This window comes from Diadema setosum, chromosome 8 (assembly GCF_964275005.1).
Source record: "Diadema setosum chromosome 8, eeDiaSeto1, whole genome shotgun sequence".
Classification (NCBI taxonomy): Eukaryota; Metazoa; Echinodermata; class Echinoidea; order Diadematoida; family Diadematidae; genus Diadema; species Diadema setosum.
In genome coordinates, this window is record NC_092692.1 from 11,510,937 (window position 1) to 11,534,953 (window position 24,017).

Below are 24,017 nucleotides of genomic sequence, written 5' to 3' on the forward strand. Positions count from 1 at the left end.
GGCCCTAATCCTAATCCTAATCCTGAACCTAACCCTAACCCTAACCCAAACTCCTAACCCTAAACCTAACCCTAACCCTAATCTTTACTCTAACCTTACCACTAGCCAGTATTTGGCCGGGGGGTAATTGCCCTCTGGGGGTAATTGCCCGGATACGCATTCCATCCATGCAAATGTTGAATTAAACTGCCTTTATTGTTCAGAAATGAATGGCTTAGTGTTTACACGGTTTGCTTGATAACCACTTGGCGTGTCCAAATATTCCACACATGCTAGTGCATGTACAATGTAAACAGTGGGTAGACATGCACAGATACCAATCACTGGGCATGAATGTATTCTCAATACTGTAAAGTTACATTTAGGTGTTTTTTTCTTTAATTTTTGTGATATCCCACTCTTTAATCAAGTTATCAACAAGTGGTGTTCTGGTTTCAACTCTAACTGGAACTTCCTCTAGAACTTGTTTTATAATCCCTATATTTTCATTCCCATAAAAAAAAAAAAAAGACCAGCATTCAAACCTGTTCCACTTCAATGAATTCATACGTATAAGATGTGACATCACAAGACTTGCATAATCATGAAAAGGTCAAGTGGGGGAAAAAGATACCTAGAAACTGATAGCAAAACGAAGCAAAAAGGGGCATGTTTCAAGAGACATGCACATATATGCCTACATTGTACTAAATGGTTATTAAATGACTTTACAACAGCATGTGTTTGGCAGTGCCCTCCATATAAAGCATTTCTTCTAGGAACCAGGCCAGCTGCATGTTTTCTTCAAGGGGAACAATCTCACAGAAAATTGATTATTTGGGACGATGCAGACGGGTGCACCACTCCTGCTCACAAAACCAAAAGGTGACAAATAGTTTTCTCCTGATTGGTCCAATGGAATCAGACAACACTTTAGCAGAAAATGTCAATATCCTCTCCAGCTCAAAAAGAAATTATTGAACAGAGTGTTAATGCAGAGTTCCAAGTACATGTCATATGAATCTCATTAAAATTAACGCCCGCCTATACATGTAGGTTGCTACATACATAGGGCCTACACACACGTTGTAAAGCCCCACTTGCAGGTTAGTGAGTCTTCAGTTTGTGTCAAATTTGGAGTATTTTTGAAAAGTACACTCAAAGAAAAATGGGTTCAAATATGCACCATAACATGTGACACAATTTCAGCATGCACCTTTCAGACCAGTGAGCACCTTTAAAGGTGCAAGTTTGCACCTCTAACTGTGCTCACTGAATCTGAAGGAATCAAAATCCATCAAATGATCATGAACCATGCATTGTCACCATAACAAAACTATACACACCACGTACCACATTTATGAGGCAACAATTTTAGAAATCTGTGTAGAGGTTTTGTGTGCTCAACACAGCTGTCGAAAATACAAATAAAAAGATAAAGCATGAATAGCATGGCTAGCAGAGGAGAAGCACTTACTCTGAATACATGTACATATGACCAACAATTCTACTTGCAATGAGCTGACAAAAAAAAAAAAAAAAACTTTAAATGGATGAAAAAATTGAAGAAAACAAATATTTTGTATGAGCAAAATAGGATTTAATGCTCACTGGCCACAATTCATAAAAATACTTCGCATTAAATCTTGTCTTTTAATTCATCCCATGGTATACAACAAGCACAAAACACTTGTTTGTGCCTTGCATATGCCCATGTCCACATGTCTTCGCTAATGGATGTCTGCCAGCATACGTAATGTATTGCAAGCATTTATTGTACACACACTCAAACTTTTCATGGTCCGTGGACTAGATTTCAACTGCCTCAGCGAATTTTATAAGCCACTGAATGTGTCAGTAGAAATAATGGAATTAATTACCAGTGGAATCAGTGCTGGATATAACGAGTAAAGAGTTTTAAATAATGCATGCTCTGGTGGTGTTTGGCGCCCTCGCTCACACAAGTTCAGCCATACAGAAGCCACAGTTACAAAATGTAGTAAGTAGCAACCTGGCATAAAGTTCACCAACAGCTCAGAAAGTTGTAGTCCATATGATTGCAATGCTACGGATTCACCGACTGATGAGCATTCTGTCCATGATCATGACAGTAAGCTGTAACACCCTTACTCCTAACAAACTGTACTTACACCCTTTTGCATCTCAGTATTATCTCCACATACTCGGTGCAGCAGGCACGAGGGCAACTACACAGGAAACTTCCATCCTTATGAAAAAGAGAAACACATGGACTGATCACCACTTTTTTTTAACCACTTGATAAATATTCAAAGGTTTGAAGTAGGTCTTTGGAGTAGAGGTGAGGTAAATTCAAGGTGTCTACAGGAAGTCTGCTTTGAGTCTCCACACACCTTCCTTGGACGCACTCCGATGGAATGTGCACACCTGTCGCAGCATGGAGCGGAAGAGCGCCGAGTTGGACTTCTCAATTTTACCGACAAATGCCTCCAACAGCTCGTCGGTGGACGCCTGGCCCGGGATGCGGGACTGATTGCTGACGAAATCTACCATCTGCATCATGAGGTCGTCGTGTTCGGTTCCCACGGGCATGCCCCTACTTCTGACTCTAACATCGTCGTCATCGTCGCTGTCGTTGTCGCCATCGTCCCGATTGTTCTGGAGGTGATTACGAGCACGCATCCTGGCCAGGAGACTTGAGGAGGACGGCATGTCGGCGGGCTCATCAGTATCGGCATTTAAATCCGAGGCAGTTGTCATGTCCCCACTGAACATCTTCTTGCTCCCAAACAGCTTCTGGAATGAATAAGTGACAAGCCTCAACATTTTCAGACACTGTCCTGCTGTTTTCTATAAAACCCCAGATGAAAACTTAGCTATATTTCTTTTGAAACCAATGTTCTGCACGCATGAAGTTTACTCTCAATGTTCATCAGTTTGTGTAGGAAACTCATACACTCGAAGCCAGTAGTAATTTTTCCTCTAAAAAGAAAGAAAAAGTATTCAACTTTGGCCTGCGATATTCTTGTATTTACACCCCCATGCTTAACTGATGCTTGGTAGATCTGAATTGAAAGTAGCATGTACCACTAAATGAATGACCTGCTTTATCTGGTATGCCAAACATGTGGCAAAGTACAAATCTGGTAAATTTACAAGCTGAGTTCAGTCAAGTCCAGAGACTTGAGGAACAAACATGCATGTGTCTTGCCTTGTCCTCATGCTTACTGCATAAGTTGTTACTGTAAAACGAGGAATGTTCGTGTGCATTTTAATTTTTAGAATTTCGCGAGCGCCGACATTCACTAAATTAAAATGCACACGAAAGTTCTTGCCCACACAATATGAATTGGGTACCAGTTGCAATTCGCGAAAATTTCATGCCGTGAATATATCATGTTTTACAGTATTTTCGCGAGGGTTTAACTTTCGCAAATTTAACAACACACGAAAATGTCACAATGTGCTAGGTTAATAGTGCCATTACGATTGCGTCTGTGTCAATTCGCGTAAACAACATCTGGCAAAATTAAATTAAAAAAATAAAAAATAAAATAAAATAAAAAACATGAAAATAACAGCTTATACAGTAATTTTGTTGTATCTCCATTAGGGAGGACCTTTTTTATTGTTTGTTGTTGTTTTTGCTACTGGCAGCTGTGGAAAAGTTTAAACAAACTTTACTACCACAATGAATGAAAAGTGTTGACTTACCTTCTTTTTGGCAGGAGATGCCTCGGTTGAGTTCTGCTTGACAGTACTGTCAACAAGCTTGCTATTCTTCTTCACTCCAAATCGAGGCCTATATGATTAAAACAAATCATTAAACCATGTAGAGTGTCAATGAATGTTGTCAAATACCTGGTTTACAAAAACCACTGACGTCCTTCAAAAACATGCCGTGATAAGCTTGATTGCAGATAAGCTACCGAGTTCAGATCGAAATAAAAGTATCTTAATATGCAATTACAAATGAAGAATGTGTGCTTATAAACATAAGAAATTCAACAGCTGTTCACTCCCAGAAGACAAAAGATGAACAGAAAGAGCAACACAGTATTTACTAAAACTAAACTGACCTGAAACTTTTAACTTTGGGTGTTATCGAGCACTCTCCTAAAGCGTGCCATACTGTACCATACCCATGAGGGGCAGAGTTTGGTCATATTGACTTTAAGACCAGAAGTTACCAAGATAATTTAAATTTAAGTCCAAGGCATGCAAATTTCTTCTCTTCTACTCACTTGGCTCCCTGTGCTCCTCCAGCCGCTCCGGTCCACGTCGGGATCCCAGAGCTCGCCCGGTGGCAGTGCCTCCTGGAGAGGCGAACCGCATTGGCCGCTTCCTTGGCGACGCGATCCGCCTCGTTCTCCACCAGGACAAAGTCGGGGTTGGCCGATTGCATGATGTTGTCGTGTTGCAAGGCACTGTGCACCCCTGCCGTACACAATACACAGAACACGAATGATAACATGGAGAAACAGAAAAAGTGCCAATTAATTTACTTATCCTGTCTCGGTACACACTCTACATAAGTTATCTTGCTGATCAACCTGATGTTTGCTTTTTCTCTCTTATTTTTTTCAATTCAATTTCAATGAATTTCTGTGTTTGATAAAAGAACTAGCCCCCAAAGCAACTTTGAACCCACAAAAGAAAATGTTTTTATACAAACTTTGAGGTAGAAAATAAGCTTTCATATTTACAGGAAATGCATTGTCATACCATGATTTGCTTATTTGCTCATCTGAACACAGCGAATTTTCCATTACACTGTGGGTGTGCTGCATGCTTGAAGTCATGACCACTTAATACTGGGAAAAGTACAACATACAAAGTAGGAGTGGGCTCTGAAGCAATTTGACTTTCACTTCAAGGAAGTGGAAGACAACAAGAACAAAATAAATGCCCACAAAATCATGCTTCAATGTGATACTTTTTATTCTTTCAGAAGAGAAACAAGAAACATGTGGTATCTCTACAGTATGCACGATGCACATTGGATTGAAGCTCAAACAACAGCCACATAGAACACTAAAGATACAGAAAAAGTCAAAAGATGCACTTAGCTGATACTAGAACTATTGCTACATATGAAAGTCTACTATGAGTCACTGCCACTGTTCGGGTTCGTACCACTCTTCCTGAAAAGTTTCTGCAAGACATAGTTGTCCTGGTCTGCATTTTTGGCAGTCTCCTCCTCCTCTTCCTCCTTCTTTGGGATGAACGTTCTGTGCTTGGCAAGATGGGGTATCCTTTGGCCATCAATTTCTGCAGGGGAGTAAAAGTTGATTGCTTTGAGGCAGGATACTGCTTACAAATTGTATTGCTTAAAGGGATGGTACAGTATTGGTGGAGATGAGAATTGGGCTTTTAACTTTTTGTGAAATACCAAGAAAACAATTGTCATATAGTACAGAGCATACCATTTTAAAAGGAATTCAAAGTTTATTTGATGAAAATCGGGTTTGGAATGACTGAAACATCCAAAAACAAAGTAAAACAAAGCGATCGTAATGAAGTGTGGGTCCCACACTTTGTTAGAATTGCTCTTTTTTGGATATCTCAGCCATTTCAAAACCAATTTTTATCAAATAAACGTTGAATTCCTTATAGAATCACATGCGCTTTCATTTTTCATAAGAGGTTTCTCATTATCTCACCAAAAAATGTTAGAAACCTGAAATTAGGTCTCAACCAAAACTGTGGGATCCCTTTAAATGAAATGAAAGAAAGGCTTGAGTGTATGCAAGAATCCTGCAGAAAACCTGAACAGAAATGGCTGCATTGAAGAGTTTTGAACCTGTTGAAGACTGGTCCCGAGTATACTCGGGCAGGTGTCCATGGGAGATGCATGTAACAGCAAAATCAGCCTGTCCAAAACAAATTAATGACAACCATAGCTCAAGTATGTGACATATGCAATGGTACATGTATATGCTCTATCTCCTTATCTATCCTATACACCTCATGACACAATGCCGACACCGACAGAAATTTAGAAATTGGAGGAATTCACAAAGCGATTTAATCTTCACCTACTACAGCTGGGGCAATTACAGCTTGACATTAGCAATTGTTACCAGAAAGTGTCATCCACAGACAAACCCTGCATGACATCTAGAAAGCTTGTAAAAGAGAGGTATAAGATTGAAGGGAATTTGTTTTTGCCGAAAGATTGTAGTTGCAGACGTTTTCTTTTTTGCTGTTATTCTCAACAAATAAGATGGTATGTTCAATCTCTATCATAATAAACACTAAATGAAAATGTAGGAACTAGCCGGGGATTTGAACCTGCACCACCTACTGCTTACCCGACAGCAGCACTACCACTAAGCTGAAGCCAGTTCATAATAGTAACACGATGATATTTGAGCAAATACCCAATGCCTCACCTCTTTTCCCTTCTCTCTTAACCCTAACTAGGCCGGGGGGGGGCCTCCGAGGCCCCCCCCCCTCGACGTTTCGCGCGATGTATCGCTATCGCGAGAAGCTATCGCCGCGACGTTTCATGACTTTTTTCTTTCGAGTCTCCCGCATCTTTTGACACCAAATTTGCGATGCCCGGGTGCGCGGTTCCGAAGTTGCGCATAAATATGCACGTGCATGTCAGACCAAAAATTGCTCAAAAACGTGAATTTGTGTACAATTTCAATGCAAACTGTGTTTACAGGCAAACTTCATAAAAGCATTATTATTTTGGGGTTTTATTGATTAAAATCAATTAAAAATGCATTTTCTTGTTCGAAACAATGTCATGTACAAATTTCATCGAAAAAACAATGGAAAACATAAAGTCGAAAAAACAAAGAAATACATAAGAAATTCAAAAAACAATAAAATACTTAGGAAATTGTTTCTGATTGCGCAATTTTTTTCTCTTACATTTGCTAAGGACACTAAAAAGAATATTTACACAAAAAATGTGCCTGTTTTGAGCTTTATTTAGTGATTTATACCAAATTGTCTGATTTCATGCATCATTATGCATAAATTAGCATAATTTAGTGTAAATGATAATTTTTGAAAAAATTAACTTCATGGTACTTTAGATTACATCATAGGCAATGCGTGTGCCAATTTTCGTCGCGATCGCGCGGTCGACGGCCGAGATCCGGAGGGGGGGCCTGGGAGGCCCCCCCTCCCCCCCCCCCCCCCCCCCCCCCCCGGCTCTATCATCTACCTGAATAGCCCGGCCTAGTTAGGGTTAATCTTATTCAAAATTCAATTAGCCTCCAGTACAGCAAAATATAGGAATGACGGGAAAATGTTGTGGGTTCTGTTTGTTTGTTTGTTTATTTGTTTCATGTTTGTTGTTTGTATGTTTTGCTGTTTTTCTTTTTCTTTGGGGGGGGGGGGGAACTTGCTCAAATATCACTGCGTATTTGCCATGAACTGAAAAAAGAAAATGTCCATAAAAGTGGCTAACAATCTCCAACGTAAACTTATATGTACATGTCGTCATCATTCTTGTTTTCTTAAAAGGAGTTGCATACTTTATTTTTCAAAAAGTGTAAAATTTTCCTTTTGACAATGAGCTGAATGATCTGTCACAACTACCAAGTGTGAGTGGGTCCTTATTTGGATTCCTGAAAAGACTTTGGTACAATAACACTGTAAAATAATATCCAAGAATGCCCTAGAATGAAGTTGCTGATATTACACATAGTTTAATTCATACAGAAATCTGCAATGAATATCTTTACACCACTGCATGGAAAGCTCAGGGAATACTCACTGGCATCTTTTTTTCTCCTTCGTTTCTCTGCACTTGACTTCAACTTCTTCTTTTTCACCTCTGACAGTGAGTTTGAGGAATGAGGATCCTCCGGACGGGAATGTTCACGATCTGCAGAGTTTAATCTCGGTCTCTTCGTGGGCGAAACTGTGTCCCTCTCCTCAGAAGCTTGATTCAGTGATTGTGTCTCTGGGTCTGCGGTCCTGTCTCCCTGACTGGCAAGATAGGATGTTGAGTTGCTATGGAAACTGTGAGATGCTGAGACCGATGATGAGACTGCACCATTTGCATATCCACTTCCTCCGTCCCCTTCAACTATGATACCTTGTCTCTCTTTGCGCGCCTGCTTCCTCTGTAGCATCTCTCGCTGTATGACTTCCGCCCTCTTCCGTCGCCTCTCCGCCGCCTCCTCCGCCGCTCCTTTGCTCCGGCCCAGCTTCGTCAGGGGGCCGATGCTGGTCTTGGACCGGGGCGCGTCCGGTCGCACCTCGGAGCCCGTGCCCGCGAAGATGGCGCTGGTCTCTGTGCTCTTGCCCTTGTCGGCGGTGCCGAGGGTGAAGAGCTCAAAGAGGTCGTTGGACTTGAAGAAGCGACGCTGCCGTGGATCCTTCAGGACTCTATTGGTCAGGAACTGTTTGAAGATTTGCCTGGAAGACAATTGATAAGGAAACAGTGGTGCTGTCAGATCCTGTTCACACATACAATGTTACAGAGCAGGCACATCACTGAAGCTTTTCTTTTTTTTGAATTCACGAAAACTGCCTCCTTCAATTGTCTGATTTCATAGGTTTGAAAAATATATATGTTACTAGTGTAGGAAGTGTGAACTAAAGTAAATAGGGAACTTTAGATTTGCAACGTGGACGTTTAAGACAACGACTCCGTTTGTTGTTCTCCTCTCTCCCTGTGCCATGTTACAAAGTAGCTTTAGATTACATGAAGATGCAACCTACAAGAAGTAATATGGCACTCCCATATCATCAGTGCATTGAGTAGCTCTCTGCATCATGAACTGAGCGGATAGAAAACTGGCCCAGAACACAGTGAAAACTCAGACATGAGATTGATTTTGATAAGTGATCTTGTGCATGTGAAGAACAGATATTTTCCTCTGAACATCAGCGTCGCGAAAATCTGAAGCTCTCTACTCTGGAGGAAGCAGTTCAGACTAGCAGCAGTCTGTGTGGTTGATGCTATTCCAATGGAATTGAATGTGTCTATAAAACAGCATTCCTTCAAAGCTGAAATTTCCTTTTATAGACAATAGAGGTGTTTTTGGCATTCTATATCTACGACCCAATGCCTTCTGCTCCGTACCTGTGGTAGATTTTCTCCTCGATGGTGCCGGCCGTCAGCAGCCTGTAGATCGTGACCTGTCTCTTCTGGCCGATCCTCCACGACCGCTCCCGCGCCTGGGTGTCCGTGCTGGGATTCCAGTCTGGATCAAATATGACCACCCTGTTGGCTCCGGTCAGGTTGACCCCGAGTCCCCCGACTCGAGTCGTCAGCAAGAACAGGAAGATGTTGGGGTCCTAGGTGACAAGGTTTAAGTCCTTTGATTTACTCATTGTCTTTAGTTTGTTGCCATAAACCTCACTACACTTTTTTATTTATTTATTTTTTTTTTTTGGGGGGGGTGGGGTTTGAATTCAAATTTCCACTCCAAATTGATTAATAAAGCACATCTGATTTGGCTGTGGCGAGTCTACGAGCTCCTCTTAACATACCCTCAACTCACACTATTCTGTGTTACAATAATGTATGTCCACATCAATGGCAATGTTTACAGAGCCCTATAAAGCATTCATAGAGAAATCTTACAATACCACCACACAAGAGCACACAGTCCCCATTACAATGCTGTCATTTCAGTGTGCGATTAAAATATTCCTACCTTTGATGTGACTCTGCAGTTGTGCATTGAAATTTCTGTTTTTATTCCAGTACAGCGTAAGTTATTCAGTCAACAATAGAAACAGTAAAAGGTCCTGTTGACCTTTGGGAGCAGTGATTTAAAAGATGTTCAAGATATCACATATGATGCATATGTGTAGGTCTGTTGTACCACAAAACATCCTACCATACAAAATCTTCGCAATAAAGCCTAAAATATAAGGAGATATCAGTATTTTTCTCAATAAACCATAATTGTAGATGGTTTAGTCTGGAAACATTTTTATTACAACTATTGTTCATATTTTGTATATCTAACAATATTTAACATCGATTTTACTGATTCAAATTTTTACAGTGGTTGTCTCTATCCCTAACTCACATTTTAGAACAATTTTAAAACACTAATGCTGGGTTTTTATTTCATCTGAAAAATGGTAAATTATGCTTTTAACAAGTTGTCACAAGTAGTTCAAAGAAAGTTACAACACACTCTACACAGCCTCCTAAAAGAAGAAGAAAGCATACAAAATAAATTCCAAGACTATAATATTGGATCATATCATACGTATGGCAAAAGTTGTGAACTGCACACATCTTAACGAAAACTCACGCAATGATTATGTTTGTTCCTTAGTATTAGCAGGAAAGTATTGGTAGGAAACCACACTTACTGAGTTGAACTTGTTGATTAATGGCTGTCTGGACCCTATTGATGTGGTCCCATCCATTCTCATGTATGTATAGTAGTCCTTGACATAGTCTTCCATAATGTCCAGCATCTATTGCAAAAGAAAAAAAAAATGCAATTATAACATGATGATAGGGAACTTGTCAACCCATAGGTCTGAAAATAATCTGATACAGAGGCATTATATCAATAGCAAAGAAGCCACATATTTTATAAAATAATACCATGCACGCACACACACTTTGTCATCATGCACTCTCAGAGATCAAAGACGTATACAAGGTAATTCTCATAACACAATTTCTTTCTTCTTTTTCAAATGAAAATATTGCATATAACTGACAGCAACAAATACGAAAACAGCTTTGTATACAGTAAATGTGGACCAGATCCTTCGAAAACAATTGGTAAATAACTACTTCAGTACTTTTTTTTACAGACTAGGGACAAATCACATGTGCAAATAATGGACCCTTCACTCTCCGAGGCTAATGTATAGTCAAAATGTTGGCAGAAAAGTTGTTAAAAGTTGTTAACGGTCTATATCAAGGGGCAATCTCACTGTTTTCATTCCTTTCCTCTTTCTCTTCTCACAAGGAAGACAAATCAATCACTTATACAAATGAAATTACAAAATATCAAAAATTATCACAAATACATATGATACCTCAATATTATCGGGCAAAGAATCATTTTGGTAAAACAAACACTACTGTCAGAATTGAACATGGTCTTGATTTCTGTTGGACAAAGTAGGAATCACACACGACAAGTGACAACAATAAAGGGACTGTAATTTTCCCTTTTGAACATGCATGTATACATTTGAAATTTGCAATTTAAACAGTATATGGGAAAGCTGGATGTTACAAGGTCATGTGTACATAATTCTTAGCTATATACCTCCAACAATATGTTATATATTTATACAACAATATGTATTCAATCCTTACTGTGCATTATTTGCCAATGGCATACCCACTGAAGTTTTTTCATTCACAAGGATGTCTGAGCTGGGGAAAAGAGCTTACCTGAGCCCCTTTATCCCTATTGTTTCATATGGCCTTGTTGTTTGACTGATGCAAATTGTTACACAAGAATGGGCTGGCTGGCTAACTGGCACTTAGGTCAAGCTTGGAGGAATTAACATAATGCTGATAAACAAGTGTGGCATGTAATACAGCCAATTGCTTGGACACATAAAAGGGTATAAAAAAGAAAGCATCTACTATGATATCTCTTTCACTGTCCATGCAGGATTTCAGGTGTATCTTGAGGTCTGAAATGAGACTAGCTGCTGTACCTGCTTGCTCTGAGAGAAGAGGAGCACTCTATGATTCTGTTTCTTCCAGAGTTTGAGGAGCGACTCCACCACAATCATTTTGCCGGACCGCTTCCAGTAACCAAACCGCTGGTCTTCCGTCAGATCATCGTCAGCGAGATTCTGATGGGAATATATCTTGGGTCCACCCGAGACAAGGTCGGGGTGGTTGCAGATCTTACGCAAGGTGATGAGGCCAGCAAAGACCTGCAAGTACACAACAGCAGATAGCCACAAATTTTGAGTATGCTCTGGTATTTGAGACATAGAGGCACACACACTTAATCCATCCACAATTGCATACAGATTCCTACTAAGTACCAATCTATACACCTGGGCACAGAGAAGCACTATGGACCAGGGCCCCCGTTTCATAAAACTTGTTACCAATAACAAGTTACGATAGTTGTTATAAGCTACTGAAACTCTTGCATCTGATTGGCTGACAGCAAATTTGTCATAGAAATGTGGCAGTTGTTACTGAAAACAAGTTTTACAAATCAAGACCCAGATGTCTTGCTCACTTGGAAGACAACATTGTCGGGGCTTGAACCTTGTATATCAGCATTGAGAGCACACTACACAATCCACAGGTCTTGGAACTCTATCTAGGGATTCTCACCTGGTACTCGCCCCTCAGGATGAGGTTGCACTCCTTGGAGGCAAGATAGTCCTCATAGACCTGGGTTTGGTCCTCTGTCAGGTGGCAGAACAGCACCTGCTCGTTCTTGGAGGGCAGCTGGAGGGACTGGCGCACGTCAGCCTTCAGCCGGCGCAGCAGGTAGGGGCTGATGGTGTCACGCAGGATGCAGGCACACTTGTAGGCTGTTTGCACCTGGAGATCATGTCATGACAACACAGTACACAAAATTAGAATAATAATAATGATAATAATAATAATAATAATGATGATGATGATGATGATGATGATGATGATGATGATGATAATGATATTATCATCATCATCATCATCATCATCATCATCATCATTATTATTATTATTGTTTGTGTTTTTTGCCAGTATATTTCACAAATTGCAATGATTGTGGTAAGATGATTGTGGACATAAGTGTTTGAATTCACAATCAAGAAGCAATGGGAATAAGTGAAAATATGTATTATCCCTTTTCAGGAGAAAAGTTAGTGAATTCCCACCAGGGAAGCAATATACGGCATTTGTATTTGTGTTATGGGAGACAATACAGTAAAACCTGCCTTAGCGGCCATCTGTCTCTAGCAAAATCCCCAGAGGAAAGCCATGTTACAGACCCTGTCTACAGCGACCACCTATCTATAATGACTATTTCTTCATCTCCCTTGAGTGGCAGCTAGGCTTCACTGTGTTTTGTTTCTACACATACCCGGTATCTAATTTTCAGAATATCAGTCATCTCATGAAATTTGCAAAAATGAAAACATCCAGAAATATAAATACACTACAGAAATCTTAAAATGCCTTCCTGGTTCTCAGCTAAAGACAATTTCTGAGCATTAAGATAAAGGAAGGAAACAAAACAAAATAATAAAATCACATAAATCGAGATGTCACAGAATGGCACAGTTCTGCATAAAGTCTGTGGCACTAACACATAAATATATATGATGCATCACGCGTTACCCCGGGTAACCGCGTTGTGTAGCGCCACCTCACGTCCACTCGAGGACAGCCAGAGAAAAATGCATGCACTGTGTGTGCGTGTACATAGCATTCCCATGCCACTGCATGTTATACTATGCGTGCATGGAAGCTGCGATACCACTAGCGTGTGCTTAATTAGTGCAGTGCAGTGCAGTGGGTAGCGCGCGCTAGCTCCAGCACCAAAATAATTTCCTCTTTTTGGCACCCAGGGTACAACCTTTTTAAAAAAAATAAATAATTCAACAAAATGGCTGATTTTTATTTGGTACCCTGGGATACCATTTATGTCATCATATGTCGCTCATCTCACAGAGTGTTCTGCCATCATCTCTCAGCAGATGATGTCGTTACTATCGGTCCCAGGATCAATTATCTCACCTGAACCTTGGAAGCATTGGCATAGCCCCCCTGGATGATGGGAACAGAGAATTGCTGCATGAACACCGGCAACGTGCCCAACTTGCCTGGGAAGACAAAGTCGATCAGGGACCATAGCTCTCGCAGGTTGTTCTGCATTGGGGACCCAGTCAGGATGAGGCGGTGTGGGGTGCGGAACTGTGTGAGCACAGAAGATTCACAAAGAGACTAAATCCATCAGTTTCTATGGTTCTAAATACAAAGACAGATCCATTATCATTATTGTTTTTGAATGAGCTAAAATGTTTGCAAGATCACTTTAGAGCTTCCAGCATTATTTAAGTGATTCTGACCATGAAAAGACTCTGCATACCTAGGTATACATACCTCTACAATTGAAGCAAAATCTTCAATGGTTTCAGTATCACTGGTCAACGAATAAGACCATCTACAGACGAATAACAGCGTTTTCCTTTGTATTTGAAAACAGCACCCATCAAATTTTATCACAAATGTTTAAACTGTATAGATTACCACACTGTGATTTCAAAAGCTGTTTGTGGCACATAATGTGAACGTAGTCCCACGTTAACCTATCAGTGTGGGTACTGTGCTACTTGGAAGCACAATGAAGACAAATGATTGCAGTCATTCTCCTCAAGGTATCTTCACTGCAATGCATCTTCTTCTACGTCCACAGGCATCAGTCAGAATGAAAGTCAACTCCTGTAATAGATCCACATCATCATCACAACACCTTACGCTACTAGGTATTACAAAAAAAAAAAAATACATTGACAACAGACCTGTTTGCAAGCCAGGGTGATCTCAGCATCAGGGTTACGGATCTTATGGCCCTCGTCCAGGATGACGTAGTGCCAGTTGAAGTGGAGCAGGAGCTCCTGGCGAAGACGCACGTTGGAGAAGGAGGTGATCAGGACACCGTGACCTTTGACCATGTCACGAACAAGATATTCCTGGTGCAGGGATGACAGAGGTCGTACAAAGTATTAAGAACGTGCACTGGTCTCCTTCAGTACCCTACTGTTCTGGCTAATTTACTAAATGTCAACAACAAGAAAAATACAAAACCATTTCTCCACTGAAGAAAGAAAATACAGAAGAGAAGGAGGAATAGGAGGGAGATCGGGAAAAACACAAGGAGGAAAGCATTGTTGACAAAACTGTTCTGGCAAGTGCAAAATAACCTTTAAGATCCAGCTTATATGAACAAGTCATTTTAAGTACAGTACGTAAGTGTTACCCAATACAGCAGAATCTGCATCCTTCTTACGAAACACCCAAACTCTTTATTTTAACTAAACATACCATAGACTACTGCATTTCAATAGCTGTTCAGTCTTGTCCTGGTGCATGACAAATGATTAGGATTAAGATACTGGAAAGGTTTGCATGATTATGACTAGAGCATATAGCCCACATGTTACTGTATACGCTATATATTTCGCGGGGGTTTTATTTTTGCGAATTTCGCGAGTCGGGAGCTATTCGCGTAACAACATGCGAAAATATTACCTTCCAAAATGAATCCATTTCCTTGATGATACGAACATTTCAGTACTAGTGTACCATGTCACGGCTCACCGAACAGACCATACTGGCTAAGCTTGTTTACGTACATATAGCACGTCCACGTCTACTTACGAATACTGTAGAGAGCCAATCCATTGAGCCACAAAGTTATAAACGCGCGGCGTGTCACCCTTGATTACATGTACTAGTACTAGCTCTTGCGTTTGCATGCCGCTACGTCTTTACAACTTTAGGGGCCGGGGCTTCGTATGTTCCAGCAGCTGGTTGCCGCTGAATTTACTCGTACCCCTCGTACCACTCGTCAGAAATCTAGCACGATGGACTTGACCACTTCAAAAATCATAAATGTTGAATTCTAACTTACTAGTTCGCAGAGTTTGGTAAGTTTTTTTTCATGCAGTGTATAACTAGTATCATTCTTATTTGCTAGTGGCCTAGTAACAAGTTGAAAATTCACACTTTGCCACTTCATATTTTCTCTGGTCCCCCAATCGCGAATTTAACCACTCGCGAAAATGTGTGACTGCAGCAATTCGCGAAAATTTATGTACGCGAAAATTATAGTGTATACAGTAATGGAGCGAGACTGCCACCAGTATAAACTCACCTTCTTCTTGCCCGAGAAGGACCCTGACTCATGGAGCACTGCCACCCTCATCTCAGGATACCAGGTATGGAACTCCTTCACCCACTGGTGGAGGACGGTAGCTGGACAGACTATCAGGACTGGACCAAGACCTCGATAGCTGCAAGCACAGGAAATACACATTATTTCACTCTTTTTACACCTTGACCTTATCTCTACCACTGACTCTGTCTATCTCTTATTCTCCGTCTACACGTACCTATCAATTATCTATCCATCCATCTATTTATATTCTACCCACCTATGTTCCTCAGTATTTGGGTGTCTTTTCCCAGCATTAATGATTACTCCTCTTTCACAGATATAACCTTCATGAGTGTTTCTCTCCATTCTTCTTCTTCATTTTTATTTCTTTTGCCAAGCATTACTATGGCAAGTTTAAAATATAGGCACACGAGGAATATGTTATGGGGGGGGGAACTTTAATAAAAATGTAGTCATGCAGCTCTTACAACTCCTTCATTCTCATGTATTGGTGGGTGCATGCCACCATGAGGCATAGGGAGAATCACACAAAAGTCACACACATCTCGTCCGAGCCCAGGTGTCACTCTGGCGTGGCTGACTGACTTTCAGCCCTCTGTTTGTAAACTGTAACACAGTCATTATAATACTGATGAAATTATGGTACAAAAGTATATCACATCAATTGCCAAACAATTCTATACCCTATCAGGAAGATGATGTAGAAACGATGAAATTAAGAAAGATATCAGATACGAAGCTGTGACTTGCATGGTTACTACATATTACAGAACTTCTGAAGGAGGGAAGCACAAATTAAGAATATGACATTATTTAATGAACCATATACACATAGGAGAAGGGGAGAGCGTACCTGAAGCCCTTGTTGAGAAGACGGCTGGTCCTCAGTCCAGCCAAGAAGGCGATCATTTGGATGGTTTTTCCCAGGCCCATCTCGTCTCCGATGATGCCTCCTGCCTTCTGGCGATGTAGCTCCCACAGCCACTTCACTCCAATCTTCTGGTACCTGTCATCACACAGCAACATACATTTGAACTACAACCTTCAGCTTGCACATACCTAATTTTTAACTATTAGCATAGTGTCTTTTAGAGTGGAAACCACTTCCATGTAACTATAATTTGAAACACGATGTCATAAACAGGGTTTTTAACTTTCAAACAAGAAACTACTGTACATCATGAATGACTCTAACAAATCAGTTTCATGCACAGCATTTCAGTATGCTATATGCATGTATACCATGTGCTTATACTTCTTTGCAGTGTGGACATGCAATATATTGTTCCATAACACAATAAACATTACATATTTCATTGCAATGTGGACATGTAATATATTGTTTCATAACACAATAAACATTAATTTGTCATTGCCTAGCTCATCAGACTTACAAAGAGTACTCAAGCTCTCATGTAGCAGCAGCTCACATGGGAAACAAACATAACAAACTAGACTCAACTTAAGGGAATGGGGAGAAATATGTGTAACGTCAAACCTGTACAACCGCTTCCAGATTCTGGCAGGGATCTTGAATCCTCCGTCAAGGTCGACATCCTCCTCGTCGGAGTCTGACATGCTGCCAGAGTCTCCATCCCCTTCACCATCTCCCAGTCTCTCTCTCTTCACCATCTTGGCTTCCTTCTCTCTCAGCTCTCTCCTCTTGTGTTCCTTCAGCCGTCTGGCATACTGCTCCTGTGTACAGAGGCAAACCAAGGGATTATTGGAATCAGAATGCAGGTCCAAGCAACCATTGTGAGCTGCTCCGCGTGATGCAACGTAAAGTACGTGCCATCTCTTTCCCTGCAGTCATACTACATGGGGCAATGGTTTTGGCAAATTTTCTAAAAACAGGTATCCTGGGGCCCATTTCATAAAAAGTTGATATGATAGCAACTCTAGCTGGAATGACAATTGTCATAGTAATGACAAGAATCTAGCTTACTGATTGGCTGTTGCTATTGGAAGTTGTCATTCCACCAAGAGTTGCCATCCTAACATCTTTTATGAAATGGGGCCCAGATGTCCATGGCATATTGGTAGATACATATAAATATACATCCATGAATTAATACTTACACAAACAGACATAATAGTACACGTCAAGCACACACAGAGAAACAAACACTTACACCCGCATTAAATGAAATGTCGTTTCATATCATAGCAATTGGTGTCAAAATTATACGTAAAGCAACTGCACGATGCCATCCTGTGTGTGGTTCTGAGACATATTATTTATGAAGTGTTTCTCAGAGAAGTCCACAACTTCACTTTTCACTTGCAATCTCGTCTTTTCCGTGATTCTTACTTGCGAGGAATCATCTTGGACCTTGCCCTGTCTTGACTCCCAGGCTCTTTTGGACCGTATCCGAGCCCGCCTCTTCAGATCGCTGAGACTGGTGATGGTTCCGTCCTGGACTGCTTCTACTAGCTTCCTCTTCTTGGGTCGGGCAAATCGTCTGCCTGGTGCTTGCTCCTCCTCTGCATCACAGAGATTACAGAAAGACAACTGTTTTCTAGAGTCCAGATAAGTTCATAGTGTCATTCCATGACAAAAGGAAGCACCTCTGTGGAATGAGTTTCTTGGTAAATGAAGAAAAATATTATTGTTTTATGATAAGTTTTTATGATTTATGTTTAAAGTTTCCAACAATGTTCTTTCTGAAGTATTTCACAACCAGTTCACTTTGAATTTTTCCATTCACAATCATAATACCAGGAATGCCCAAAATATACACACACCATTAAACCGGATTTACCTCCATATTTTACCATGGCCCTATTCTTTGGAATACTCTTCCTCCAACAGTCAAGAGTAGTAAGACTTTACGTCAATTTAAAAGGCTTTATTAAAAAATATATATTTTTGACGAAATGTATCTGAAACTGTAAGTATAAGTATAAGTATGCATTGTTTCCACCTCTGCCTCTTTTCTTCTCTTTTCATTGTATCTTCAACCTCTGTTTTATCAATTGAATTTGTATGATGATTGTTTAGTTGAAATGTATTAATAATTGTTTGTAGGGGATCATTTCCAACAAGCCTCATGTGTGCTTTCTATGATCCCTCCATTCAAAATGTATAAATGTACCAAGGCAATTGTGTTTTGATATTTGTAAATGTTATGTTTTGATATGCAAATAAATGAATGAATGAATGAATAAAATGTGTAGTGTTGCTACCTTCTGATGTCTATACGTTGGAAATTATGGGTCATGTGACCTCAATTTCTTCACCATCATGTAGAGCATACAAAAATACCCTCAATCAAGAAAAAAATGGTTTTGATCAAATTCAGAGTTGCTTCCCTTTGTCATGGAATGGCAAGTAGTATGCCACTAACGGTGTCACAGAATGGCACATGATTCACTATCATTATTGTGATTGGTATAAAGGCATCCTTTTTTTTTGGCAGCTTGATTCTCCAAAAACTTTAAACACATGATTCCCTTACCATGCAACTCTCCAGCAAATATTGTACCATCCTTTGATTCCCATCTCTCAAAACTTACCGATGACTTCATCTCAGCACAAGTATCTGATGTCAGACTGCAATATCTACAGATGTTTACTTTCAATTTCCTCCAGGTAAAACTTTGTAAACCAGAACACTGCATCCTGCTTCTTCTTTTTTTTTTCAACACCTAATGAAAGAACAAACTGATTTACCATCAGAGAAAAAAAAAAGCAACTGAAATGTCTAACCTGAGTCGACATCGTCGTCAAAGTAAGCCTCATCCTCAGAGTCTCTGTCAGGGATGTACTCCTCATCTCCATCGTCGAACATTTCCGCATCGCTGTCCCAGTTCTCCGTCAGGTCCCTGGCCATTGCTGCTTTCCTCTGCGAGGCTGACGCCCCTCTGTCCCACTTCTTCTTCACCTTCTTGTAGTGCTTGGGTTCAAACTCCAACCGCTTCCTCTCGGTCTTCTTCGCATCCTTGGTCACTCCGTCCCCGGAGCGATCCACATCCCTCCTTTTGCTCTCACTCGAACCTTGCACCACTTCTCCGCTTGGCGGTTCCACCTTGGGGGTCAGTAGACTGTGAAGCAGGCTTCCATTGTTATTGCCCGATGATGAACCCTTCGACTTGGACTTGGACGACCCTTTCCACTTGGATGCCATCTTATGCTTCTTGTAAAGCTCCACGTTCTTCTCCCCGAGAAACTTCTCGAAGTCGGTGATTATTGTCGGCTTTATTGTCTTGGACTTTGGTTTCTCGGATGATTCACTGAGGGTGAGGGAGGTCCCAAATGGGGTCATTTCTCCGAGTCGGACGAGGCGTTCGTGCTCCGTCTCCCTGGCGCGGCTTGGGCCAGGGGTGGCATCACTTGACGCGCCTCCACTGAGAAGTTTCTCATACACTGAAGCTGAGCCTCCTTCGGCTCCTCCTAGAGAGAGCAAATTATGTATGATTATGGTCATGATGATTACTCATAAAGGCTATATTTGCACAAACATTTTCACAGCTGTCTCTCATAACAAAAAGACAAACACACAAACACATTTGGACATGTACAATACACAAATTAATTGTACATAAATACACAATGCACACACATTGACATAAAAATACATTTCAGAAGATAACTGAAAAAACACTGACCACAAATTTTCAAACAGTGACACATATTGCAGTCACTGGGAATCAACATATTTTGTCCGTAACTACATTTGTATGCCAATACAACACACTGAATTGTTCACATTCACGAAATTCTTTCGTCGAGATGCTTTCATTGCAACTGATTGACAAATGCATCGACGTAAATAAGCACTGAATTAATTGTTGCCATTAACACAATAAGCTGCAGTTGTAAACTTCTTATTGTGTGTCTTAGAGGTTCTACATGACAGATTTACATTTTGCAAGACAAGTAGGAAATAACTATGCAACTCATCAGAGAAAATTCCCCTTCCACAAACAGATGTAATCGATTACCTTCATCAGATAGGTCTCCAAAGTCAGCACCTTCAATATCACCCAGCAGAGGTTTTGCCAGATATTTACGTTTGGCCTTCAAACGTTTTAATTGTTTGGTCTGCAAAATGGAGAGAAACAAAGATTACACACATTAAAGAGCGAGAACAATTATACTTCGGTGATAGAACAATAAAAAGCACCAAATTCAAGCCATTCATCAGTATCAAGGTACTGCTTTTTTAAGTACATCTGTAGCAAACAAAAAAAGAAGGAACACTATGAAAGACACTACAACACATACATGCTGATAGAGGAGTATTTCTGCCACGGGTACTCTTCAAATATATTATCTTGCATTCACTTTTCTTGATCTCATCACATTGGAAAGCCATTGTGCAGCATGGCTCAGATGAGCATCACGGAAAATCTACAGGACAGTCACCTTGTTTTCTGTCTGTTTCTTGATGGTCTGCAGCTTGCGTTGCACCTCCCGGCTGCTGCCAGACGATCCTGCCGGGATGCGGATGTTGGCTTGAGCCTTCTGCAGCTGTTTCAACTCTTGCTGGCAAGTTCTGTCAAATCAAATCATACTCACTTTTAAACATGATATGCATGACAACACGACTCTGAAACATGGAAAATCATTATGACCAATCCTTAGGTAGTCTACGGACCCTTCCAACCTCCCCCACACTAGCAGGAAGAAAACATGAACAAAGAATGATTGACTAATTTATATATTTGCATTGATTAACAGATTCTATTGCAGGTACAATATTTATCAAAAAAGGGCCGCGCCTCTCAGCATGGAAGGTGACTGTGCAACTGTGACACATATAACTAATGTATACAGGCTTGGCACTAATCCTTATAAACTTGTTACACACTCATATTTCAAGCAGTGATAAAACAAAAATATAACTGTAATTCACATGCATTGATCTGCTTTGCTTCATAAAAAATTAAGAATCACTGATCTCATTCAAAACTGTTTAGTAAAACAAGAACACAGCAGAATGCTATTTGCAGTAGTTGTAGATTCATCATTGCTTCTGTGATAGGTAGTCTTGGAGAATCAAATACCAGTGCACAGGGCTGACTTTTCCTTACCTGATGCTTTCCTGTACCGTTTGGAGCTCCTTCTCATCCCTCCGCCGGGTGAGCTGTGCCTCCTCGGCACAAATGGCCTGGTCCACCTGGGCCAGGACACCCTGCTCAAACTCATCCTGGTTGAAGACGCTCACTCCCAAGTCCTGCAGCTCGCTGGCCTGCTCCGAGACCGGCACCGCGTGGATCCTACTGGTGTCGACGTGGAAGATACTGGCACCTTTTGCCTTCTTGTTGACGGTCTCTGTGGCACCTTGTGTCTCGGTGTCATTCGCGCCGCCATTTGTGGAAGAGTCATTAGCCACAGATTCATTCTGAAATTCAAGATCGCAATGTAGAATGCAACCAGACAACTCTTTCTGTGTCAGGAACTTTGAACACTGTGTACAAGGCTATGGGGTTTTCAGTGCCTATCAACACTCACAGCACATTAAGGGTTAATAAGTTTCTTGGCTCAGCTATCACAGTGTTATTTGTGGCAAGATGATATTGCAGCATGCCATTTATGGACCAAACCAGAATTAACAATAAGTGTAGCACTACTACATATATCACACGTCAAGTTAGCTTCCTTATGAAACAAGAAAATTTCATGCAATACCGGTACATGATTTTACGCTGTACCAATTTCAGTTAAGTTTACTCATCTGTATTTCACGGATGGACATCTTTCTATTCAACCCGGTCACCAGAAATTTTGCCAGTCATTTTCTCGCTAATAAAGTGGACATGGACTGGACAAGATTTTCAACTACCAGTACAGCTTGTGTTCCGGTACTTTCTTCAAGTGTGCTTACAGGATGGAATGATGCCTAAACATGGGCAGTTTTTAGTTCTGTTATCAATCATTATTTTGTTTTAATCAAACGCTAAGCTCTTGATGACTCTTTAGGGAGTGATGCATGACTACTAGTAGTAGTACGTGTACTTGCACACTAGGCACTCATTTAAAATCCATGCAGGTTTGTCAGAATTCCAAATAATGGGCTGCAACCCGTTTGGTTGACCAAAATTTTTCATCAGTTTCTTGACACTACTTCCTACACAGAGCATTTTTTTTTTCCAGTTCAAAGCCAATACATCTCAATTTCTCATTCAATCTCAATCTCAATTCATTAATAGAATTTAACAAAATAAATAGTGAGAGAGGCGCAGCAAAACATCCACAGAAAGAAAACAGGGAAGCATCATGAATGATTGTTTGGTTGGTGATAACCTGGAGAAACTGCTTAGACTTCTGTTTGGTTTCTATATAAACACTCAGAATATTATATAAACCAAAGACCTAGTATAAGGTGTTCAATTAGAATTAGAACAAAATAAAGTTGTTGGGTTTTTTTTTCTTTCTTTCTCTCTTTTGATCAAATTTCTTATCGATCAATCTTACCTCAAGTATGCCGGAGGTACTTGGCAAAAGTTCAGACTGCCTGATAGACACTCCTTGAGAGTCATCCCTGTCGTGACCTGTATCCATGGCGATACACACTTGTAGATCTCCTACAATACCAGTCTGCAGAGGTAGATTCAACAAGTGCATTTGGTAACTTCAATACTAAAATCTGACATAGGATGTGACAGCTGAACTGTATCCATATACATGCCAAGAAGTGGGACTGTTCCAATTCACCTGCGGTATCAGTTTGACACATACTCTTAGAAGAAAAATACCCCTGAAACACAAACTTGAAGGTTAAAATGAAATGGTAACAAGTGACCTAAAAAAAAATCCACCATTCAGCGAACAGCCAAATCAACTCAATTTGGACAAAATGACCATCTGATGACCAGCTGCAGCAGTGACCAGCAAATTGACAACCTGTAAAATGTTCATTGAAGCTTTGTTGCATGGCTCAACTACTCATACCATCTTTGCATCTTTAAAAAGACATACAAAAACAAACAAATTATTACCTACACCACTTCTCATCTGAAGTCGAAGATTATTGGTAAATATACCATGTGGAACATGGCCATTAATTACATTATGGCATGCTCACTCAACAATAAATTTTAGTGGTAAAGAGAGTGCATTTTGTTATTATTTCGGCATTATAAGTCGATCTGCTGAATTTCTACATGATTACATTTCCATTCATTATGGCTGCATATTCGGGGTAATATTATGTAAATTTACTATCAGGTTAAAGGCAAAGAACCCACCAAACACCATGGCATAAGCATAGAGTCCGCCGTGTAGCACGG

General features: G+C 40.5%; 1 protein-coding gene across 1 annotated transcript; it reads right to left on the reverse strand.

Moving 5' to 3' along the window:
* Positions 1 to 682: 682 nt before the first annotated feature.
* Positions 683 to 23,289, reverse strand: LOC140231818 (DNA excision repair protein ERCC-6-like). Its single transcript, XM_072311971.1, has 20 exons — positions 23,203 to 23,289; positions 21,819 to 22,129; positions 21,151 to 21,280; positions 20,727 to 20,826; positions 19,492 to 20,175; positions 18,094 to 18,266; positions 17,281 to 17,477; positions 16,636 to 16,788; positions 15,759 to 15,897; positions 14,404 to 14,574; positions 13,619 to 13,795; positions 12,224 to 12,436; positions 11,584 to 11,808; positions 10,264 to 10,371; positions 9,014 to 9,228; positions 7,697 to 8,343; positions 5,095 to 5,229; positions 4,203 to 4,395; positions 3,673 to 3,760; positions 683 to 2,754 (listed from the first exon to the last, which is right to left on the reverse strand). The coding sequence occupies exons 1-20, from the start codon at positions 23,287 to 23,289 to the stop codon at positions 2,320 to 2,322; spliced, it is 4,581 nt and encodes a 1,526-aa protein (XP_072168072.1). The 3' UTR covers positions 683 to 2,319.
* Positions 23,290 to 24,017: the final 728 nt, after the last annotated feature.